The sequence below is a fragment of the Phodopus roborovskii genome, unplaced genomic scaffold (assembly GCF_943737965.1).
Source record: "Phodopus roborovskii unplaced genomic scaffold, PHOROB, whole genome shotgun sequence".
NCBI lineage: Eukaryota > Metazoa > Chordata > Mammalia > Rodentia > Cricetidae > Phodopus > Phodopus roborovskii.
The window spans coordinates 71,397,578-71,418,861 of record NW_026126418.1 but is presented as its reverse complement, the minus strand read 5'-3'; the positions used below and the strand labels follow the sequence as shown (position 1 = coordinate 71,418,861).

The 21,284-nt window shown below is 46.4% G+C and overlaps 1 protein-coding gene across 3 annotated transcripts in view; it reads right to left on the bottom strand.

The window, feature by feature from the left end:
* The window catches only part of Ptpa (protein phosphatase 2 phosphatase activator), a 47,647-nt gene extending 26,718 nt beyond the window's left edge, over window positions 1-20,929 (bottom strand). Inside the window, exons 1-6 of one of the 3 annotated variants that reach the window (XM_051185098.1) lie at window positions 20,635-20,929; window positions 15,145-15,242; window positions 13,177-13,263; window positions 7,721-7,846; window positions 2,635-2,752; window positions 613-712 (exon numbers count right to left, since the gene is read on the bottom strand). In XM_051185098.1, the coding sequence (XP_051041055.1) occupies window positions 613-712; window positions 2,635-2,752; window positions 7,721-7,846; window positions 13,177-13,263; window positions 15,145-15,242; window positions 20,635-20,665 (560 nt within the window). In that variant the 5' untranslated portion in view covers window positions 20,666-20,929. The remainder of the gene's footprint in view (window positions 1-612; window positions 713-2,634; window positions 2,753-7,720; window positions 7,847-13,176; window positions 13,264-15,144; window positions 15,243-20,634) is intronic. The other 2 variants (XM_051185097.1, XM_051185096.1) reach the window with 2 other exon arrangements.
* Window positions 20,930-21,284: the final 355 nt, after the last annotated feature.

The following is a 21,284-nucleotide window of genomic DNA, read 5'->3' as shown; positions in this document are numbered from 1 at the left end:
CTCTTGTGGAATAGTTGTTTAACTATGCAAAGATGTGTTGCATTTAATTATGAAAAGATGCGTTGTCAGTTTACCTTGCCTGCCTAAACCACCTGACTGGTTTAATAAAAAGCTGAGGGAGGAGGTATAGACAAGACTTTGGGACAGGGAGAGTAAGTGACAGGAGGTAGGCTCAGGAAGAAAGAAAAGGAGACACCAAGGGCCAGCCAGCCAGAGGAAGCAGGAAAGTAGGCAAAACACAGATGAAGAGAAACAGGTTAAATTACGTTATAAGAGCTGGTGGGACAAATGTAAGCTAAGGCTGAGCATTCATAATTAATAATTGATTAATAATTAAGTCTCTGTGTCTTTATTTGGGAGCTGGTTGGCAGCCCAAAGAAAATTCCAACCATAGCGCACACTTGTGCTGCCCAGAAGAAACTGCCTCCTGCCTTGGTTGGCGGACTGTGACCTCAACAGAAACCTGTTTGTTTCTTCTTCCATAAGAGGGAGGCAGCTGCTACATCATAGGGAATTAACTGAGTTGTATGGTCCACCTCAGAACAGTGCCTCCACATGGTGAACACCAGGGACAGGGGCCCACCATCTCTTCCCCGCCAAGCCAAGTCTCACCTATCAAACACCTTGAAGACAATAGCCACCTGGTCGTCTACTCGGAGCACCCCAATCTTGCAGAGACAACAGAGGAAAGCAGCAAAGGCAGCCTCGTGCCCTGGGGAAGAAAAACAACTCAGGCTGGCACCTCCAGAAGAAGTCCCCAGTGTTCAGCTCTTTTAAGGAGGAAGGCCCATACTGAGATGAGACTTCTTCCTTGTCCAGAAGACCTGGGCCCTTCAGCAACCACAAGCACTGGCACACTTCCCGATGGGCCTTGAGGTCAACTTCCTGCACAGGCACTTGCATCTTACTTTATAGGTTTGACATCTTAGCAACCCCAGTTTATTGAGCACCTACTATGTGGGTAGTCAGTCAATGACTAATGCTAGCTCCCAGTTACAAAGGAGTCCTTGCCTCAAAGAGCTCATGATCTGTCAGAAGCCACAGACATTAAATATACAGTAACTACTGTGAATCTAGCTATGCAGGATACAGGTGGGTACCTGAGGCATATCCCAGGGGAACCCTGATTTCAGAGTTCAAGGATTTCCCCTAAGGAAATGTTTGAAACAACAGAGGAATGGGTAATGGCTGGGGAGGAGGGGGACAGTAGGAAATAGGAGAAGCAAAAGCACATGCAAAGGCTCAAGGCAAGTAAGCAATAAGTCTTCAACAGAGGTGAGGGAGAAGCCTCTCACCAGATGGCCTGAATAGCCATGGTAAGGAGTGTGGGCACGGTCCCAAGAGCACTGGGAACATGTGGACAAATTACAAAAGGCTAAGGTATCCTTTTTTTCTCTCCCTGTCACATCCACCAGCAACAGTCAGCGCTGCAGAAGGTACTGGCTGGACCTTGGACCCTGTTCCTTATCTGGAAAAAGGTGAAGCCAGGTGTTTCAGGCTATTTATACAGAACAAAGAGCCTACAGAATCTGGAAGCATATATGCTCAGCTACTTTCACCTGTAAATTTCTAAATGACCCCACTGGCCTAGAAATCTTTTCCTTGCCAGGCAGTGGTGACACACACCTTTAATCCCAACACTCGGGAGGCAAAGGCAGACAGATCTCTGTGAGTTCGAGGTCAGCCTTGTCTACAGAGCAAGTTCTAGGACAACTAGGGATACACAGAGAAACCCTGTCCTGGGGGAGAGGGGGTGTTTCTTAATTGGGTTTTGGGGTGGGAAATGGAGGTTGAAACAGGGTTTCTCTGTGTAGCCCTGGTTGTCCTAGAACTCACTTTGTAAACCAGGCTGGCCTTGAACTCACAGAGATTCACCTGCCACTGCCTCCTCCTACTTGGGTCCACATCCAGGGTCTCAGAACTGTTCCCAGCTGGGTGAGCAGAGGACGAAGTTCTCTCAGGTTCTGCTTCAGAGAAACCTTTTCCAAAACTGGTCTGGAACCAGGCTCCCTCTGGCCCTCCTTCCCCAAGAAAGCAGGAGGAAAGGAAGCCCTTACCACAACAGGAGTCTCCTGGACTATAGAGGCCACCTCTGATCTAGAAAGCACTTCTCTTTAAAGTACCCACAACAGCTTGGCTGAAATAGATGGCATAGCCAAAGATTATCAGCACAAAGAAAAGGGCTAAGAGACAAGAGATGTCAGGGAGAGGGTGGGCTACAGAAGGTCTTTCTTTTCTCAGCTTCTATCACTAGAGTGATGAAGAGCTTAATCAGAAGCCAGCATTACAAACAACTAAACTGAATCCGGCTCAGCAGGTGCCATGCCTGTGGCAGTGGCGCCACCTGGTGGAAGAAAATAGAGCACAGAGGCCCCACCCTCACCCCGAGACACACACACACACACACACACACACACACACACACACACACACACACACACACACTCTTCTCTCTCTCTCTCTCTCTCTCTCTTTCTCTCTCTCTCTGCTGGACAGCTGAATGGATGGATAGAGGGCACACTTGGGGGGGGGGGGCATGCGGACAGGGGCTATGTGGAGCATGAAGAAAACAGCCCGGGCAACATAAAGAAAGCAGCAAGGCTCAAGTCACCCAAGCCCCGCAGCAGCAGGTACCTGTGCCATAGTCAATACGCGTGGAGTTTCCTACAGCCTCCTTCAAGTAAACCGCCACTTCAGGTACAGCAGCTGCCAGGTGGGTGGGGACCACTGTGGCCACCAAATTCTCTGCTTCCTGATAACATAAGAGACACACAGTGATGGCAGCAGATTAGGCAGCCTCTAAGGGAGCAGGAACCCTGGGGCGGCATCTGCCTGGGGTCCAGGCTACCAGCTTGACCTGCTTCCCTGTTCTGACTGGCCACAGAAAAGGGAAGGGGAAGTAACAGACACCTGGGGTGACTCTGAGAGCAAGACAAGAGCTAATCCTCCCATGTGGTAGGTCACCATCAGCCAGGCCCGCAGAGGCTATGGGGCATCAGGCCTGTTGTCCCCATAGTTGCTGGTTCCATTCCCAGGGAAGTAAGAGTGCAGGCCACAAGTCTGCCATGACAGACCGACACATGAAATGTTCCCAACCCACATTATTTACGGTAGCCAAAACATAAAAAATTCAACTAGATGCCAGTCTGTAGTGGTACAGGCCTTTTCAATCCCAGCCCTGGGGAGGCAGAGGCAGGCAGATCTATGTGAGTTCAAGGACAGCTAGGGCTACACAAAGAAACTGTCTCAGAAACTAAACAAATGAAAAACAAAGCAAAAAATCAACTAGAATGTCCCAAAAATAGCAGAATTAATAAAATTGTACATTTTTCTGTAACAAAACACACAATAAAGGGAAAGATAAGCCACAAGTGACAACATGATGATTTCAGCTATGGAACATCAAGTAAAGGAGGCTACAAAAACATGAAATTCAAAAGCATGCAAATAAAATCAATGTTATGAATTAGCAATCAAGAGAGTCTGGGGGATATCAACTCTCTCAAATTTAAAAGGTCCTACCAGAGAGCTGGAATATTCTGCAGCGTGACTTGGTGGTGGGTATACTACAAAAATACAAAGGTCCACCAAGCTGAAAAGCTATCATCAGCTTTCTTCTAAGCTCTAACTTCACGTATATTCTGTGAAAAACCAAGCCCACATACCACCAGAGTCATGAGGTGGCACAGGAGTCTACTTCCACCCCATTCTTCACTGTCCTAAAAACCCACAGCTGGGGTATGGCACAGTACAGAGAGCTTTATGACCTTCCTGGACTCTACTGGGTATGTCTTCTGCAAATATGAGCAGCACAAGCATGCATTTCTAACTCCCCCTCCCAACTCAGAGGATACAAATTTTGTACATCAGCACACTGGGCTCAGGCTCTATTTGTCTGCTTGTCTGAGTCTGTAGCCCAAACTAGCTGAGAACACAACTCCTAAAACTGTGGGGAGAGGTAGCTGAATGTGAGGGTGACAACAGTACAAACAACAATAAAAAAATCAGTTGCATTTGTGAGTCCAAGGTGTTTTTGGCAATGCTCTCCTCCGCTGCAACACATGTTACTGCAGCCTTGGTTCTGAGAACACAACACGCACCTGGGCACTGTGAGTGCTGTCATGTAATGTATGCCATCACACCACACAATACAATGGGCCCTGACTGACATACCCAGGCTCAGATGTTGAGAACTGCAGAACTTTCTCTGTAGTGTTCTCTAATAGAATTATAATGGCTTTCAGGGTAGAGGAGATGCACACCTTTAACCCCAACACTCGAGAGGCAGAAAGAAACAGGCAAATCTCTGAGTTTGAGACCAGCCTGGTCTACAAAGCGAGTTCTAGGATAGCCAGGGTTACACAGAGAAACCCTGTCTCAAAAAACTAAAAACCAAATCCAAAGAAATATAATGGCTTAGCTACAGAAAACAAAGACTTCTAATGCCCCTGCTGTCACTCCTCAGCACCAATCAAGTTAATGTATCTCTAGATTGCACTCTGCATGCCTTCAGTGCATGTATGAATATCTGGAGTTCAGAACTGCAGTTGCAGGTAGCCAGGAGCTACCCAGTGTTACTAGAATCACAGATATATATTCATATATATATCAATTTATTAAGAGATGCTATGGGGAAAATAGAATCACAGATACAGGACAAGGATAACCAGTTGCAAAGTCCTTCTGCCCAAGGGAGATGGGAACTGGCCACATGCTGCTTCAAGCCACCTGACCCAGTATTCTCAAAACAAAGGGAGAACTCCTGCCTCTCTCCTTTTAAGAGATAACATCTGGCCAGGTGTTGTTAGCACATGCCTTTAACCCCAGCACTTGGGAGGCAGATGCAAGTGGATCTCTGTGAGTTCACTGTGGGTTCAAGGCCAGCCTGATCTACAAAGCAATTTCCAAAACAATACAAAAAACCAAAGATAACATACACAGACAAGAAACCACTCCAAAGCTATTGGCGGAATAAATCCCCACAACCCAGTGTAGGTGCTAGGAACTGAACTCAGGTTCTCTACCACAGTATCCCCTGCATGATTGGGATACATGACTTTGATCCCAACACTCAGAGGAAGGAAGATCTATGTGAGTTTGAGGCCAGCCTGGTCTACAAAGCAAGTTCCAGGACATCCCAGATTAACTAGAAAGGCTCTGTCTCAAATATAGTAACACATGTTCTTAACTGCTGAGCCATCTTTCCAGCCACAGTAAATATTTGATTTTAAAAACTGTAATTTGAGCTGGGCATTGGTGGCACACACATCTGGTCCCAGCACTCAGGAGGCAGAGGTCAGCCTGGTCTAGAGAGCTAGTTCCAGGACAGGATCCAAAGCAATACAGAGAAACCCTGTCTCGAGAAAAAGAAAAAAACAAAAAATAAAAAACCCCAAAAACCTGCAATTTGAGTTACCAACCTGAGTTTCATTAAAAAAAGGGTAAATTAATTCTGGCTTTGGATTAAATATTTCAGTTTGCTTATTATTCTCTGTTACTGCCAATATACACCATGACCAAAAGAACAGAAACTGGTACAGGAGTGGGGTGTTGCATCAACGGATCTGACCATGTTTTGCTGGAAGACTGTGGAAGTGTCTGGAACACAGCTGGAAAAGACATTGAGTCCTCAGACCTTAATAGACAGTTCTGTAGGAGCTTGGAAGAATACTGAGAAAAATGCAGACAATGGAGGCCCAGCTTGTTAAGTTTCACAAAGAAGCAGATTCTACAGAGGCTGTTCATATGAAGGTTTCTAGTCAGCTGGTGCTGAGAAACTGATTGTGATTGATATGAGATCAGCATCCTTAAGAAGAACTCTTCTGGGAAATACTTCACACCAGACAAACTGTGTAGACAAATTTGTGTAGAAAAGCTGTGGTCTGGGCAAGGCTGCATCTACAGCTGGAAATTGAACTGAGCAATGTGTAAGAGCCTTCACATGGTATAATTCTAAAGGCATGAGGAGTCATAAGGAGAGAAACTGGGGCTTGACATCAAGTGGTAAGGTCACAGTCCCTAAAGAGAGGCTGGGGTGTGGGGCTATTAGTGATGGTGCAGCCTACCTTGCAGTGAAAACCACAGGACAGCGAAAATGCAAGGACTGTAGAGAGAGTAGAATGGAGCCAACCTGAGCTGACAAGACAAGTTACTCGTGCTGCAGACAGCAGAGCTGGAAATGCAAGGCTGCCCAAGTCCTTTGGGGCCTAGAAGGTCATATGGAAATTCCAGATGTAAGAAGCTAAGTTTTTTGTTTATTTGGGTTTTTTTTTTTTTTTTTTTTTTTTTGAGTGGGGGGTTGGGACAGGGTTGTCTCTGTGGCTTTGGAGGCTGTCCTGAAACTCACTCTGTAGACCAGGCTGGCCTTGAACTCACAAAGATCCACCTGCCTCTGCCTCCCAAGTGCTGGGATTAAAGGCGTGTGACACCACTGTCAGTCTGAAGCTGAGTTTTTTAGACTATTGCATTTAGTTTTGCTTTGATCTCATAACCATACTTTGACTGTTCCCCTTATCAACTATAAAAGTATATAACTTTTTTTTTTTTTTACAAGAGTCCAGTTAAGACTCAGATTTTAAAGAGAACTAGGACCTTGTAGGTGGTAAGAATTTTTTTTAAAGACTGTGGAACTTTTTAAAACTTATGTTGTTTTTGTTTTTTTGTTTGTTTTGGTTTTTAAAAGATAGGGTCTCATTATGTAACCATGGCTGGCTTGGAACTTGTTATAGAGATCAGGCTGGTCTCAAATTCACAAGAATTCACTTGCTTCTGCCACCCAAAATTAAAGGGTATACGCTCCTGCCCAGCTTTCCCTTTATCTTTTTTTTGGGGGGGGGGTTTCCGACTAACTCTGCCTCCTGAGTGATGGAATTAAAGGCGCATGTCACTACCACCCAGCTTCCTTATTCTTTTTCAGAGCTTCATATTATTCTACAGTATGGATGATCTAGGATAGTTAACTTTGTGGGTGCCCATAAAGATGGCTGCACTCCATCTTGGCACAAGGACAGAGTTCAAAGCTGTTAGCAAGTCACAAGACCTAAAGGCCAAAGGTGTAGCTACAGAAGGATGTTTCAGCCATCTTAGTCTAAATAACAGACCTGAATCTGAGGTATGGCTACTCCTGACCTCAAGGCTAGGAAACAAAGTTTAGAGCTAAGGTGTGGTTATTGAACCCTTGGAATGAGTGAGGAAGAAAAGTCTGTTCCATATACATGATACTGTGTTCCCCTTTTGGTTATGGTATATAATTGTGTCGGAAAATAAACTCGTGGCATTTCAGTATTGACTGATCTGCCCTCCTGACCTTTATTCTGTCTCTCTTTCTTTATTACCTATAGCTAGCCTTTCCCTCATCCACATTCCCCCACTCAGGTATGGACTTGGGGCCACTCAGCGGGCTCCAACTGCAGCCCTGAAAAGACCACTCCTTGTCCTCTTACAATGTGTACCTGAGTCATTTCCAATCTGCTGCTAATAAAATTACTTACTAAACAGCCTCATAGAGGGGACTGTGTAGCCACACCTGCAGTTCCCAGAAGACTCGTTGGGACAGAGGATTATTTTGTAACTTAAGATAAACAAAACTGCCATTCTAATAGATTACCTGATTTTATGCTTGGGAGCTAGACAGGCCTGCTTTGAACACAGACCTTGCCCCATCTGGAGCCATAGTAGTCCTCCCCCTGGCCCGGCCCAGCCCGTGCTCTGACAGTCTCACCTGATCAAGTTTGGCATACCAGGTCCTGTAGGCCTTGTTCCCAAATCGGGAAGGCTGGTCCACCGGCGGGGTTTCATCAATCCACCTATCCAGCGTATCAAGAAGAGCCACCAGCTTCTCAATGGCCTGTGAATGTGAGACAGAAGAACCACACCACTGACGGGTGGCCCTGCTGGAGCCACAGAAGGAAGTCTCAATTGGTGTGGAAGGTAGTCCCTAGTCTGGCCTAGCTGTCATCCTCATTCCAAACTGTCCTCAATATAAAGGAGGGTCAGGGAGGGAATCGCACATGGCTAACAGGACAGTGTCACGGATAGTTGTGTCTTCAACCAGCCTATCCAGGAAGGGCCACTAGATAGGCGCAAATCCCAGCCCCAATCTTCATTAAAGCAGATATGACTGAAGTCTTTCACTCAACAACACAGACGCATGAACAGGAGAGAACAGAAATGCAATGTGGTACTTCATTTCTATGGCAGCTAGTTTTATAGCAAAGCTAGAAATTGTCGCACTAGATTGGCCAATGGGCAAGGCTGTGGTGCATTTTCTTGACTGATGATTGATATAAGAGGGCACAGCTTATTGTGGGCAGTGTTAACCCTGGACAGGTGGTCCTGAGTTCTATAAGAAACAAACTGAAGCTGGGCAGTGGTGGCTCACCACCTTTAATTCCAGCACTTAGGAGGCACAGACAGTCAGATCTCTGAAATTCAAGGCCAACCAGGTGTCTACCCAGAGAAACCTTGTCTCAAAAAAACAATAAAGGAAGAAAGAAAAAAGTTGAGCAAGCCATAAGAACAAACCAGTAAGCGGCACTCCTCCATGGCCTCTCTCCTGGAGTTCTTGCCCTGACTTCCCCCAGTGACTGATGGACTATGACAGGAGAGTTGTAAGTTGAAATAAAACCTTGCCTCTCCAAAGCAGCTTTTGGTCATGGTACTTTATTTATTTATTTATTTATTTATTTATTTCTAGACAGGGTTTCTCTGTGTTAACAGCTCTGGCTGTCCTGGAACTCTGTAGACCAGGCTGGTCTTGAACTCACAGAGATCTGCCTGCCTCTACCTCCTGAGTGCTGGGATTAAAGGTGTGTGCCACCACGCCCTGCTGGTTACATTGCTTTATAACAGCAAAAGAAGCACTAAGACAATCTTCGTTGTCAGCATGATGCATTTACTTCTGTGTTATGTCCCTAGGGCATTTCCAGGTGGTTTAACTGAGAAGACCCACTCTAAATGTGGGTAGCATCACCCTATAGATGGGATCCCAGAATGAATAAAAGGGATAAAAGGAGAAATTCGGCTGTGCATCAACTTTCATCTCTCTGCTTCCTGGCTGTGGATGTCATATGAACCTCACATCCCTTTAGCTTGTTCTACCTTCCCTGCCATGATGAACTGCACCTCAACTTAGAGCCAGAATAACCCCCTCCCTTAAGCTGCTTCCTATCAGGTACTGACCACAGCAACAAGACAACTTATACAGCCAGTAATCCTGACCATCCAAAACAAACACTGCCTACATCTTGACACCCTGGCTTCTTTGCTCTAGTGTGCTCCCCTACTCAAGAACTCCACAGGGAGAGAGCCTGGCTCCAACCCTCTACTAAAACAGCATGGAGCTACTGGAAGACCCCAATCTTTTGTTTCTTTATTCCAAATGTGATGGCAAGGATCTATACCTCCTAAGGTATAAGAGCCTGCCACAGATACCTGCAGACTCTGAAACTGGACCATGGACAACTGCCTCAGCCTACTCCCTCAACCCACAACCTCATTCCATACCAATGTGTACACAGAATGCTGTGACCCACTTAATGGTCCTCACTGTTAAATGTCTAGGTCTTCTTCATATTTCACCACCATAGACAATACTGGTCCACAATTCTGCAGCGCTATCTGAGTGCAAATCTGGGGTCATCTGTACAAAGCTTTGACAGCCAGCAGCCTGGGAAGCCATGTCTCCATGCCACCTCCACAAACAGTACCAGGAAGCAAAACCAGAGTCACAGGTGTGAGAGGCATCATCACATCAAATGTTAGTTACAGAGGAAATCAGGTCAGGCATCTATCCACATGTTCCTTAGGTGCCATGTTCCTGGAGTGAGGCCTGGGGCTAATTCGAGATAACTGCTGGCCAGTGACCCCAGCTACATAGACTCTAACTGCACAGCATTAACAATGGGCCTGAATGACCTCTCCCCATGCTTGGGGCATGGTAGGAAGGTAAGCTACCTGTAGGCTGAGTTGGTAGCTGGTGTGACATAAAAATGTCTTGCTGAACTGTAACACAAACTGCTGCCAGAGCCAGGCTTTGTGAGGAACCACGTAACTAGGAACCGCTGTTAATACAGACCAAAGCTCATTTCCCATGGCAGCTGGGGCTTGCAGGAGGATGGGGAATTAGTTCCAGGAAGCAGCAGGCTCTCTCCCTGGAGATCTCTGCTTGCGACCCTGACAAGGCACTAAAGGGGATTAAAGAATGTGACTCCTGAGGCTAGCTGGAGCCTGGGTCCAGCCCAGCTAGCTCAGCTGGGCTGATAAAATATATAAGAGACTCACAGCTCCTCCTCTTGCCTCCATTGTCTGGCCTGCTGGGAGAAAAGGGCTAGAGAGGAGGCAAACCTCGACTGGAACCACCCCATCCCACTCCACCCTGCCCAACAGCAAGGCACAACGAATAATTTGTGTCCTATAGCAATGCCTCTTGAACTTCATAGACCACTAAATCTTCTTTCTCCAAAATTATACTTGCCAACTTCTCATTCTGCAGAGGCAGGCAGAACTCTATGAGTTTGAAGCCAGCCTGATCTACAAAGTGAGTTCCAGGATAGTTAAGGCTACACAGAGAAACCCTTTCTCAAAAACCAAAAGCAAACAAACAAACACCAAAAAAAAAAAAAAAAAAAAAAAAACCAACAAAAAAAAAAAACCCACAAAGAAAAAAGAAAACACAAAATTAGGTGTGGTAGCAAATGCCTTTCATTCCACCACCCAGGAGGCAAAGGCACACAGATCTCTGTGAGTTCAAGGCCAGTCTGGTCTACATAGTAAGGTCCAGGACAGGCAAGGCTGGGACAGAGACCCTGTCTCAATAACAAACAAACAAAAGCCTTCCAATCCATAACCCTTTCTTTAAAAAAAAAAAAAAAAAAAAAAAAAAAAGCAAACATACAAACAAAAAAACCTCTCCAGTACTAGCATAGGTACAATCTAAAGAACAACTGGTCATCATGGGTCTAGACAAACTCTCTACCTTGCTATGGTTTGTCCCCTGCTTCAGGCTGTATGGAAATCACTAGCCCAGGTCCCTCTGCTTCCTCTTGATCCATCAGTGCTATACAGAGAAGACACAGGAGCTCTGGTAGCTAGGCTGAGTGGCACAAGGAAAGCCCTGCATACAGCCATGACTACATGCTGTGACTAGTACTTTCTGCTGGAGACTTCTGGGGACCACACTGACTATGGCTGTACACCCAGTGAGGTGTGGATTCAGCCCCAGCCGAAGCAAGAACATTTGATGGAACATCAGAGGTGAGTGAACTGACATGGAACTAAGAACAGCAGAGGCATTCAGCACATGCTAACCCTGCACATGGGATCCCAATGGCTCCCCACGTCCTACACCCTGAGGGACCAGCCACTCTACAGAGGGCCAGAAAGGACAAGAAGGAAGCTGGCTGAAAACCTCCAATCCTGGTGCTTAGAAGGCAGAGGCAGGAAGACCACAAGTTTGAGACCAGCCTAGTTTACACAGTAAATAACAAAATCAGCCAAGGCTATAGTAAGATCCTAGCCTCAAAAAAAAAAAAAAAAAAAAAAAAAAAAGACATGGTCTCAAGGACTAGAACTGGAGATTAGGGATGTGGTTCAATGTAGAGCTCTTACATAGCATGTGCAAAAATGCTGGGTTCTATCCCCAGCACTGAAAAAAAAGGGGGAGGGTGGGCAAAGCCACTCAGCTGAGAGGTGGTGTGATGGTAAACCCTATGAAACACGATATGATCCTGCCAAAAGAACAGCCTATCAGCCAAGGTAACACCTAATCATTGAGGACAACTCCCACAGAAACCTAGGAGCAATTGAGGACCCAAGAGCTGGTAGCTTAGTCCTCGATGGGGCAATTATAGCATTCTCCTTTAATTAACTCCCTCTTGATGTTTCCAACACACTGGGCAATGCTGAACTCATCCTCTCAGACAACCTATGCTCAAAGCCACAGCCCAAGAAGAGCCAATCCAAGGAGTCACTTGTGGGCTAACTCTCAAGGGACTCCCCAGTGCAGCCCTAGGTCCCATCTAGTAGAAAGAACCAGACTATGTCACCCAGCAGCCAAGGGCCAAGAAGTGGCTGTACCAGCGACCTGGTATAAGGCTAAAAAAAAAAGGGGGGGGCAATGTCAGCCTAAAACAGATGAAGAAACTAGGTCAGGACAAGACCAGACCTTACCCAACAGGTCCCAGTTGTAACTAGAAGGCAGAGAGCCAAAGTTCTGAGAGGCCACTCAGCCGCTGGTGTCTGAGATAAGAGGCTCAGGGTGGCTCTGGGCCAACTGGGACATGAACCCAAGAGGCCACTGGAGACCTGGGCCCTAGTTCTGGGAGATGGCATTGCCATAGCATGCAGCATGGGAGACTATACCCTCCAGTGATAGAGGTGGCTGGACACCTGTTTCTAACTCATGCCTTTTCTTAAATCAGGTCTGTCTCTAAAACAGAGTACCTATTTTACACACGGGGAACCCTAAAGCACAAGCCCGCCCATGTTTTCTGCTCAGTGTTTCTCCTAAGAATGAAGCCTGAAGAAACAGGGTCCATACATCTCCTGGTCATATGCTCAGAGCAGTAGTGCCCAGGGATACAGCTGCAAAGTCAGGACTGTGGAAACATGAGGGAATATCTCAATGGGGTGACCAGTTATGTCAATCGACAGGAGACGTGTACGCACTGTTACCAGGGCTGCTCTGGGATTGTGGTGATGGAATTTGAATTCAGGGCCTATGCATGTCCAGTATGTGCTGGAACTTCTAGAGAACTAGCGACCTAATCCTGTTTTGGTTTTCATTGTTGCCACACATTTCTGCTAGTGATCTCTCCATAGAACCCATCTACTGTCTTTGGTTGGTTGGTTTGTTTGGTTGTTTGTTTTTCCAGCTCTAGGTATGGAACCCAAGGCTGTGCACATGCTAGGCAAGCACCTGGTCACATCCCCAGCCCCTCTTGTCATCTTTAACTTCAAGTTTCACAAAAATACTTACTAGAAAAAATACAGACTATAAAATTGCATACTTACATTGATTTCAGCTATAAATATTATTTTATTCATAGATTTAAAACATTAGGAGTATGGACCACAAATGCTAACTGCACTATGCTGGGGCAAACCATCGTCTGAAACTTGTCTGTCATGGATGGTCAACCCGTGTGGCCCTGCAGCAGGCTCCTCGCCTGTGCCTACCTCAGAGACTTTGTAGTCGAAGGTCAGCTTCTTCCCTTTCACACCTTCATTGAGGGTAAGGATAAAACCAATGTAGTCAGCATATGCCTGCCAAACAGGGAGAGAAGGAAGACAGTGTCAGATCTCTTTTATCCCAGCTGCCCTAGCTCCTATTCCCAACCCAGACAGCACCAAAAGCACCAAATACACACATCCACCCCATGATAAAACCATGCAGTGATCACAACCACATCCAACCCCTAGCCAAGGTCTACTGAGTGCTTATAATTGCTTTAGGCAGTCCCACGGGAAGACACTATTGTCACCATCTTACTAACATAGAAACCAAGACTTCAAGGGAAGAAGTAATCTATCTGCCCATGGTTTCCCAGGACCAAGAGTTCATTGGAAACAGAGCTAGGATCCTGCCAGCCTAATACAGCTGAGTAGCCATTAAATGTCTGACTACTACCCTGTACCAGTAGATTTCAAGGAATGCCCCAACATTCCCTTCCCCAGGTCATCTTCCAGCATCTCCCCATGTCAGGGTGGCAGCTGCAGGAGCTGTTTCCTGCCTACAGACAGGTCTGCTGTCACACCAGCCCCACTTCCAACTGGACTTTCTTCCTGCTGTGTTGCAGGGTTACCCTAGGGAGAAAAAAAGAGATATAGGCCCCTGGGGAAAAGCAGTTTCTGAGAGCAAGTGTCTCCATTCCATCTTCTTTCTTCATTTCTCCCTTTTACTTCCCATAGTCTGGAGGGATACCCAGGATAAGCCATGAGAACAAACATTTGGCATCTAGAGTGAATGAATTCAAACTGGAGTTCCCCTACCAGCCTGCAAGATGGCCTCCAGTAGGCCAGGGGGATCAAGCACAGAAACTCCGCCCACACAGGAGGACAGGACCAAGCCCTTGTCCTGACCAGGGTCAGTGTTTGCCATGAATGCAAAAGGTGGTGTCACAGAAGGATTCAAACAGCTAGTTCCAGATAAGAACAGTGTCTTAGCTGAGCGAGTATGGGTAACATCTAGTGATATTTAATGGGTAGAGCCAGCATTAGAGCCTGCCATTCAAGGACTGCCTCCTACAAGACTAAACAGTGCTAAGACTGAGAAACAGAGATAGAGCAACTGAGATGATGAAAAGGTTCCATCCACGTCTTCTGAGCAGCTGAAGGGAATAAGGCGCTTATCCTGGTAAAAACTCAGAAAAGGACATGATATCCATCTGCATATGTCAGAGGGCAGGCTTGCGAAAGAAGGCAGGGACAGGTTCCTGTGACCCTTCCTACTCAATGGAGTAAGGCATATGGCTGCTCGGTGTAGGTCTGGAAGACTTGGCATGGACAATCTGTCACACAAGCAAGGGCCCTTGTGCCTGCTTTCTGTGCAAATGACACTCTCCATGGCAGCTGCAGAACTGGCATTAGTGCCTGCGTGGAGCTGGGCCCAAGGCCCTCTCTAAGATTTCCAAGTGATCTTTCTTTTCTTCAGTTCTGGACTGGATGCCTAAGAGGCACAGTTAGTTTTCTTCTGCCCACGGTCTGGGCTGACAAGCAGAGACAGCCAGCCTACTGTCAGGGCGCTGGATCTCAACTCCCAGCTATATTTAGGGCAGTCATGTCCCTGGCCGAGTTATCCACAAGCTAGTCTCTTCTCCCTGTTGCACTGGCTCCTACATGTGTAGGCTCTTACAAGCAAGAGTTAGGAGATTCATGTTCATCCAGCAGCAATGAATGATTTAACCGGGAGTGGGACGCTCCAGACTTAACAGGGCCCCAGCCAGACCTTCCTGATAAAGCAATTCTGTGCACTAGCTGGGAGGGAGGGAGACAGCTATCTTCTCATCTCCTTCCTTAGAACAGACAGCTCCAGTTCTAAGAGCAGGAAAGGCAAGGGGCATATAACCATGGCCTGCCTAGAAAGCTACTGAAAAGCCTCAAGTTCTCACTCCTGCTCCAACCCTCAAGTGTGGGTACCACTCGTACCTGAGAGCGCTTCCATTTGCCCATATCTGGAACTGTGTGGATCTCCTTTTTTGGAATGATAAAGTTCTGAGTAGCTGGAGGGGTCTCCTCTGAAGAATCTTGACAAAGAAAATGAAAGGGCACACAGGTAAATAATTCCTCCCTCTGATCCATCCTTCCTTTTTGGAGGCAGGTTCTCTCTATGTAGCCCAGGCTGGCCTAGATCTGACTATGTAGACCAGCCTGGCTGAAAACTTGGAGAGCTCTGTACACTCTGCCTCTCAGTGCTGGGATGAAGGAGTGAACACCACATCCAGATCTCCCTCTCCCCCCTCTTTTCTCTCTTTTTTCTTTTTTTGGTTTTTTAACACAGGCGTTCTCTGTGTAGCCCTGGCTGTCCTGGAACTTAATCTGTATGTACACCAGGCTGGCCTCAAACTCAGAGATCCACCTGCTCCAAGTGCTGGGTTTAAAGGTGTGGGCTACCACTACCCAACTCTCTCTCATTTTTAAAGCAAGCCTTTGAACCCAAGCAAAAGTTAAAGAAAAAAAAAAAAAAAAAAAAAACATCAGCTTTCAGCCTTTCATGGCATAAGGAGTGAAAAACAGAGCAGACCAGGGACCGTTCAGCAGGTAAAGTGCCTGCCACAAAAGAATGAGCCCCTGAGTTCAGAACCCCAACATACACATAAAAATCTGGGCAAAGTAGCACACATGTGCAATTCCAGTGCTGGGGAGGCATTCAGGTGGATCCATGGAGCTCATGGACCAGAGCCTAGCTGAATCCATAGTCTTTAAAAAACATGAGGATAATACCCCAAAACAACCTCTGGACTCTGCTTACATACATACATACCTGCACACACATGTCTACATACAAAGTGACTGGTTCTCTAGTAACCAACCACTCCTTCCATTATCCCTAACTGGACATGACACTTAAATAATAAAACCAGGCCAGGTATAGTGGCATACACCTGTAATCCCTGTATCTGCCTATAGTCGAAAGCTTGGGAGGCTGTGGCAGGAAGATAATCATCAAGTCAGAAGCCTATCTGGGCTACATAATAAGTTCTAGGGCAGACTGGGTCAGCCTCAGAGAGAAAGAGAGAGAGAGAGAGAGAGAGAGAGAGAGAGATATCAAGCTGACCTTCATATACCCAGAAATTATTTAAAAATAAAACTTGTAGCCATGTGTTGGTGGCACAAGCCTTTAATCCTAGCACTCAGGAGGCAGAGGCAGGTATATCTCTGTGAGTTCAAGGCCAGCCTGGTCTAAAGAATGAGTTCCAGGACAGGCTCCAAAGCAATACAGAGAAACCCTGTCTCAAAAAAAAAAAAAAAAAAAAAAAAAAAGAAAAAAAAAGAAAGAAAGAAAGAAAGAAAGAAAGAAAGAAAGAAAGAAAGAAGAAGAAAGAAAGAAAGAAAGAAAAAGAAAAGAAAACGTCTGGGCACTGCTTTTTTAAAAACTTTGTCTTTATTATTTGTTTTACTTTAAATTTTTTTTTTTTTAAATATTCCAATCCCAGTTTCTCCTCTTGTTCTCCCCTCCTTCCATCTGTTCCTCAGTGAGGGTAAAGCCTCCCCTAAGATGTTAACTAAGTCTGTCCCACCACCTTGCTGAGGCAAGCCCAACGCACTCCCCCAACCCGTGTCTAGGTTGAGCAAGGTTTCTCTCTATAGAGAACAGGCTCCACAGAGTCGGTTTATGCATTATAGTTAGATCTTGGTCACTTGTCAGTGGCTTCATATATTGCCCAAGCCAGACCATTGTTACCTGTATTCAGGGGTCCCTCAACTGAAGAATGGATAAAGAAAATGTGGTACCTTTACACAATGGAATACTACTCGGTGGTAAGGAACAATGGCATTCTAATGGACAGAACTAGGAAAAAAAAAAAAAAAAAAAAAAAAAAAAAAACCTTCCTGAATGAGGTAACCCAAAACCATTAAGACAAATACAGTATGTACTCACTCATAAGTGGATTCCAGATAAAGCAAAGTACAATCAGCCTACAATCCACAACACCAGAGAAGTTGCAGATTCGGAGACCTATAACTAATCACTGGGTCAACTTCCTGGAGTACAATCGAAGTGAGGGAGGAAGGATAATATGAACAAAGGAGCCAAGACCATGATGGGGAAACCCACAGAATCAGCTGGTGAGAGATCACTGACTCTGCACTATCAACTGTGGAACTAGCATAGGGTGAACTACTATTTTAATTTTTAAAAGATATTATATTAATATTTATTTTTAACTATTTTTAGGTGTATGGAGATGACTGTGCATGCTTCTATGTGTGGATATATGTACATACGTTTAAGTGTCTTCAAGAGATCAAAGGCAGTGGTGCTAGAGTTACAAATGGTAGTGAGCCATCCAACCTGAGTGCAAGGAACCAAACTCAGGTCCTCTGCATTTGAAAACACTAACTCTCAGGAAGGTGAAAGATGATGAGGCTCCATATAACACAAACCTGCCCTGATGCCTTCCTCTAAAACCTGGTCATCACTGTATGCAGAAAAAATTAACAGAGGCCTAGACAGTTCTGTAGATGTGGTGTGTGCAAGAACAGAGCCTGCCCAGAGAAGTCCTGAGAAAACTAAAGTGCAGGGGATTTGGAGACCAAAGTGGAAGGTTAAAAAATGAGATAAGAGCAAGATAAGCTTCCCAGACTTAGCAGAACCCAAAAGTAAAGCAGAGGGTAAGGGAAGCTAAAAGGTCATGCGGAGAGTCGCAAACTTCCCCCCCACTCCTCCCACCTCACACAAACACTGTTTCCAGAGCCCCACCCCAGACCCTTCCTAATAGTAAATGGCTAATCGAAGTAAGATGAGAAATAAAAGTTTTGAAGCTAGTCTGGTGAGCCAACCACTGTTTATAGAGACACATTTATGGGAAATGTCTTCCCCATGACAAATATTCAACCTGCCAATGATCTTTGGTATCTAACTCTCTTGTAAGAGACCTGTTCCTTGCAACAAGCTGCCCTCCAGACATTATTTCACAGAGACAAAAGCCAAGAGCAGAGGCCACCTTATATGAAGCAAAACAGTACATCCCTGAAGAAACAGAGTCAACAGAATACACAATCCCAAATCAAAGCCAAAAAGCAAAACAGTACATCCCTAAAAAAACAGAGTCAACAGAATACACAATCCCAAATCAAAGCCAAACAAGCAAACCAAAGCTATAAGACTTCATTCAGAGACAAGACTATAAGAGAGAGCACACACAGCTTCTCCAGTCACAGGCTGCCTCTGACAACAGATACTGGATCCCCTGCACTGACAGTTAAGATCAAAAAATGAGGGTTTATAGATGTTCCTTAAAAACACCCAAAAGTAGCCCAGGTGCAGTAGCTCATCACTAAAATCCCAACATTCAGTGGATGGAGGAAGGAGAACCCCAATTCTAGTCAGCCTCGGCCACATAGTTAAACCCTGCCTCAAAAACAGCAGAACACCTGTAACCCCAGCTCTTGAGAGGGCTAGAAGATGTTTCCAGGGCAGCCAGGGCCAGTGACCGTGTACCAAAAGTACATGCTAGATATAGCAGTGAAGACCTTTAAGACCAGCACTCAAGAGCTCAGTTCCAGTCTGGTCTACAGTGAGTCCTAATCCTAGCAAAGTTCTGTGTATGTGGCATGGGCAGAGGAACAGAATCTACCTGGAGAAGTCATGGGGAAATGAAAAGTGTCAGGGATTTAGACACCCTGTCTCAAAAAAAAAAAAAAAAAAAAAAAAAAAAAAAAAAAAAACAAAAACAAAAAATATCCACAACCTCCCCCACCAAGAGTGTGCTGGGTTATCACCTCCCATTTGGATGTGACATATTTGTAACCACCACATACCTGCCACACCCTACACTGTGCTCACTTCTGACTGCCCACATACCACAAACTCCAAGAGGAAAGTTGGATAACCTCATTTTAAAATTGTATTTCTAAAGAGAAAGACAGAGAATGTGTGTGTGTGTACATGCACATGTGTGTATAAAGCCACAAAGTGCATGTGGATGTCAGAGGACAACCAAGCAAGAGCCAGTTCTACCCTCCCACCTTGTGGGTTCCAGTGATGGAACTTAGGCGGCAAACACTTTACTTGCCAAGCCAGAGTATCCCTGTTTTTCAGTCTACTGAAGGACACGAAGGTTATGACTTGCTATGTTAGTCTGTGTGATTGAAAACGTCCCCTAACTTTACAGAGTCTTAAGAGTTAATCTAAAAACTCCATTTGGGCCACAGGCGCTACTCTCATCCCTCCCCATACTGCTGCCCTTCATGGGTACTCAAATCTATTTTATTCCTAAAACTAAGTTAAAACTGGCCAAATTAATTTTAAAAAATAAATAACTCTTCTGGGAGTTATGGTGGCACACACCTTTAATCCCATCGCTCAGGCAGAAGCAGGCAGATCTCTGTAAATTCAAGGCCAGCCTGGTCTACCTAGTGAGTCCCAGTGTTGCCAAGGTTATACATATAGTGAGACCCTGCCTTCAAATACATAAATACTCCTTCCAGGAACCAGAGTCTCTCCAGATGACCTCCCTGAGGTTTTTTTTTGTTTTGTTTTGTCTGTTCCAGTGCACAGGTTCTGGTCCTCATGTCTCTCCCCTAGTCATCTTCAGGGACACTTATAGTTCTTGATGTCATCACCAGAACTGATTAGGATACATTCATAGAGGTTTGAAGTTTGGGAATAATGTAAATGTTTGGTTTCCAATTCCAGTGTGCTCATCTATTTTAGGGAGACACAGAAATGACGCCTCTTTTGATTTTCAAAATGTCTCCCTATTGAGACCTTGTTTGGGACCACAAACTATGAAGCGAGACAGAAGTAGTATCAAATGCTGTGTTAAGCCAAACTATCTGTAAGAAATTTCCGGACCTTCTTAACTTATGGAGTCAACAAACTGCTTTCTTCTCCAGGAAAGGGGGCCTGTACCTCTGCCCTAGTTAACTGAGATGAATACAATGAGGCCACAGTGTAAATAAAAGTTAACAGACGATGATGCCATCAACCTTCTCATCTTGCAAACAGCCTTTTTTTAAAATTAGTAGTTTAGACACCGCGGGTAGTTTCAACTCTGCTGATACTGAAACGGAGGGAGGGGAAGAAGGAGGGAGGGAGGGAGCTGATGCAGGGTGGGCAGGGCATGGAAGAAGCTGGCCTGGGAGCGAGCGAGGCGCAGGCCCACTCGAGCAAAGTCTCTTAAAAAAGGCAGCCTCCTAGATCCGTCTCGCCCCCGGTCCCAGGCAACTCTGGCATCAGGTCAAGAGCTTTTACCTTTCCCCAGAGCTCTGCCCGCCCGGCCCTCGTCAGCCCCGGGCTCCCCGAGTCTGGTCGCCCTCTCCGCCACCCGCCTGCAGTCCCGGGTTCTGGCCCTTTAGCTCCTCCGAGGCCGACAGCTTCGCCTCCAACGCCTCTCCAGCTCTCCACACTCCAGAGACCCCCGAGCCACACCCCTTTCCTACCCACTCGCCGGGGCCCTCCACACGCCCTACCTGGCGGCGGCTGCCGCTCGCCCTCAGCCATCTTCTCCGTTAGGAGCCGGCGCGGATGCTTGCAGTTCCCTCTCACTGTTTACCCCGCACCTTTCCCCGGCTCCACTAAGCTTCCAGAAGAGAAATGAGCGCCGGCCGGCTACGACCGGAAGCCGAGAACTAGAGTCACTCTTGTGAGGGCGGCAGCCATACCAGTGCGGGGCACTCAGAGAGCATGCCCACCAACTGCCGTCTCGCGGCCGCCGTGCGGACTGACGCAGCGGCCATCTTGGTGCGGGGCGCTGAGAGCATGCGCACTAACGGCCGCTGCCCGCAGGCCAACAGCAGATGTGGCAGCCATGTTTGTGCGGGGCTTCCGGTTTCGGGGGTGGGGTGGCAGCCATATTTTTGCGGGGCAAGGCCACCTGTCATCTTTGTGAATGGCACAGAGCCTAGCCCAAAGAATCTGAGACAGCCCCCTGTCAACATAGTTATGTTTTCCTGCAACGTTCAAGGACACCAGTCGGACTTGATGGATGCACCCAACCGCCTCGACAGCTCAGGTGGCGTCTGGAGGAGGAAAGCGCGTGCTGGACAGTGGCCACCGTTGTGACCCGTGACGGAAGCCCAGGGCCTGGCTTCTAACGGATGAACAGGAGCCCGATCGCCAC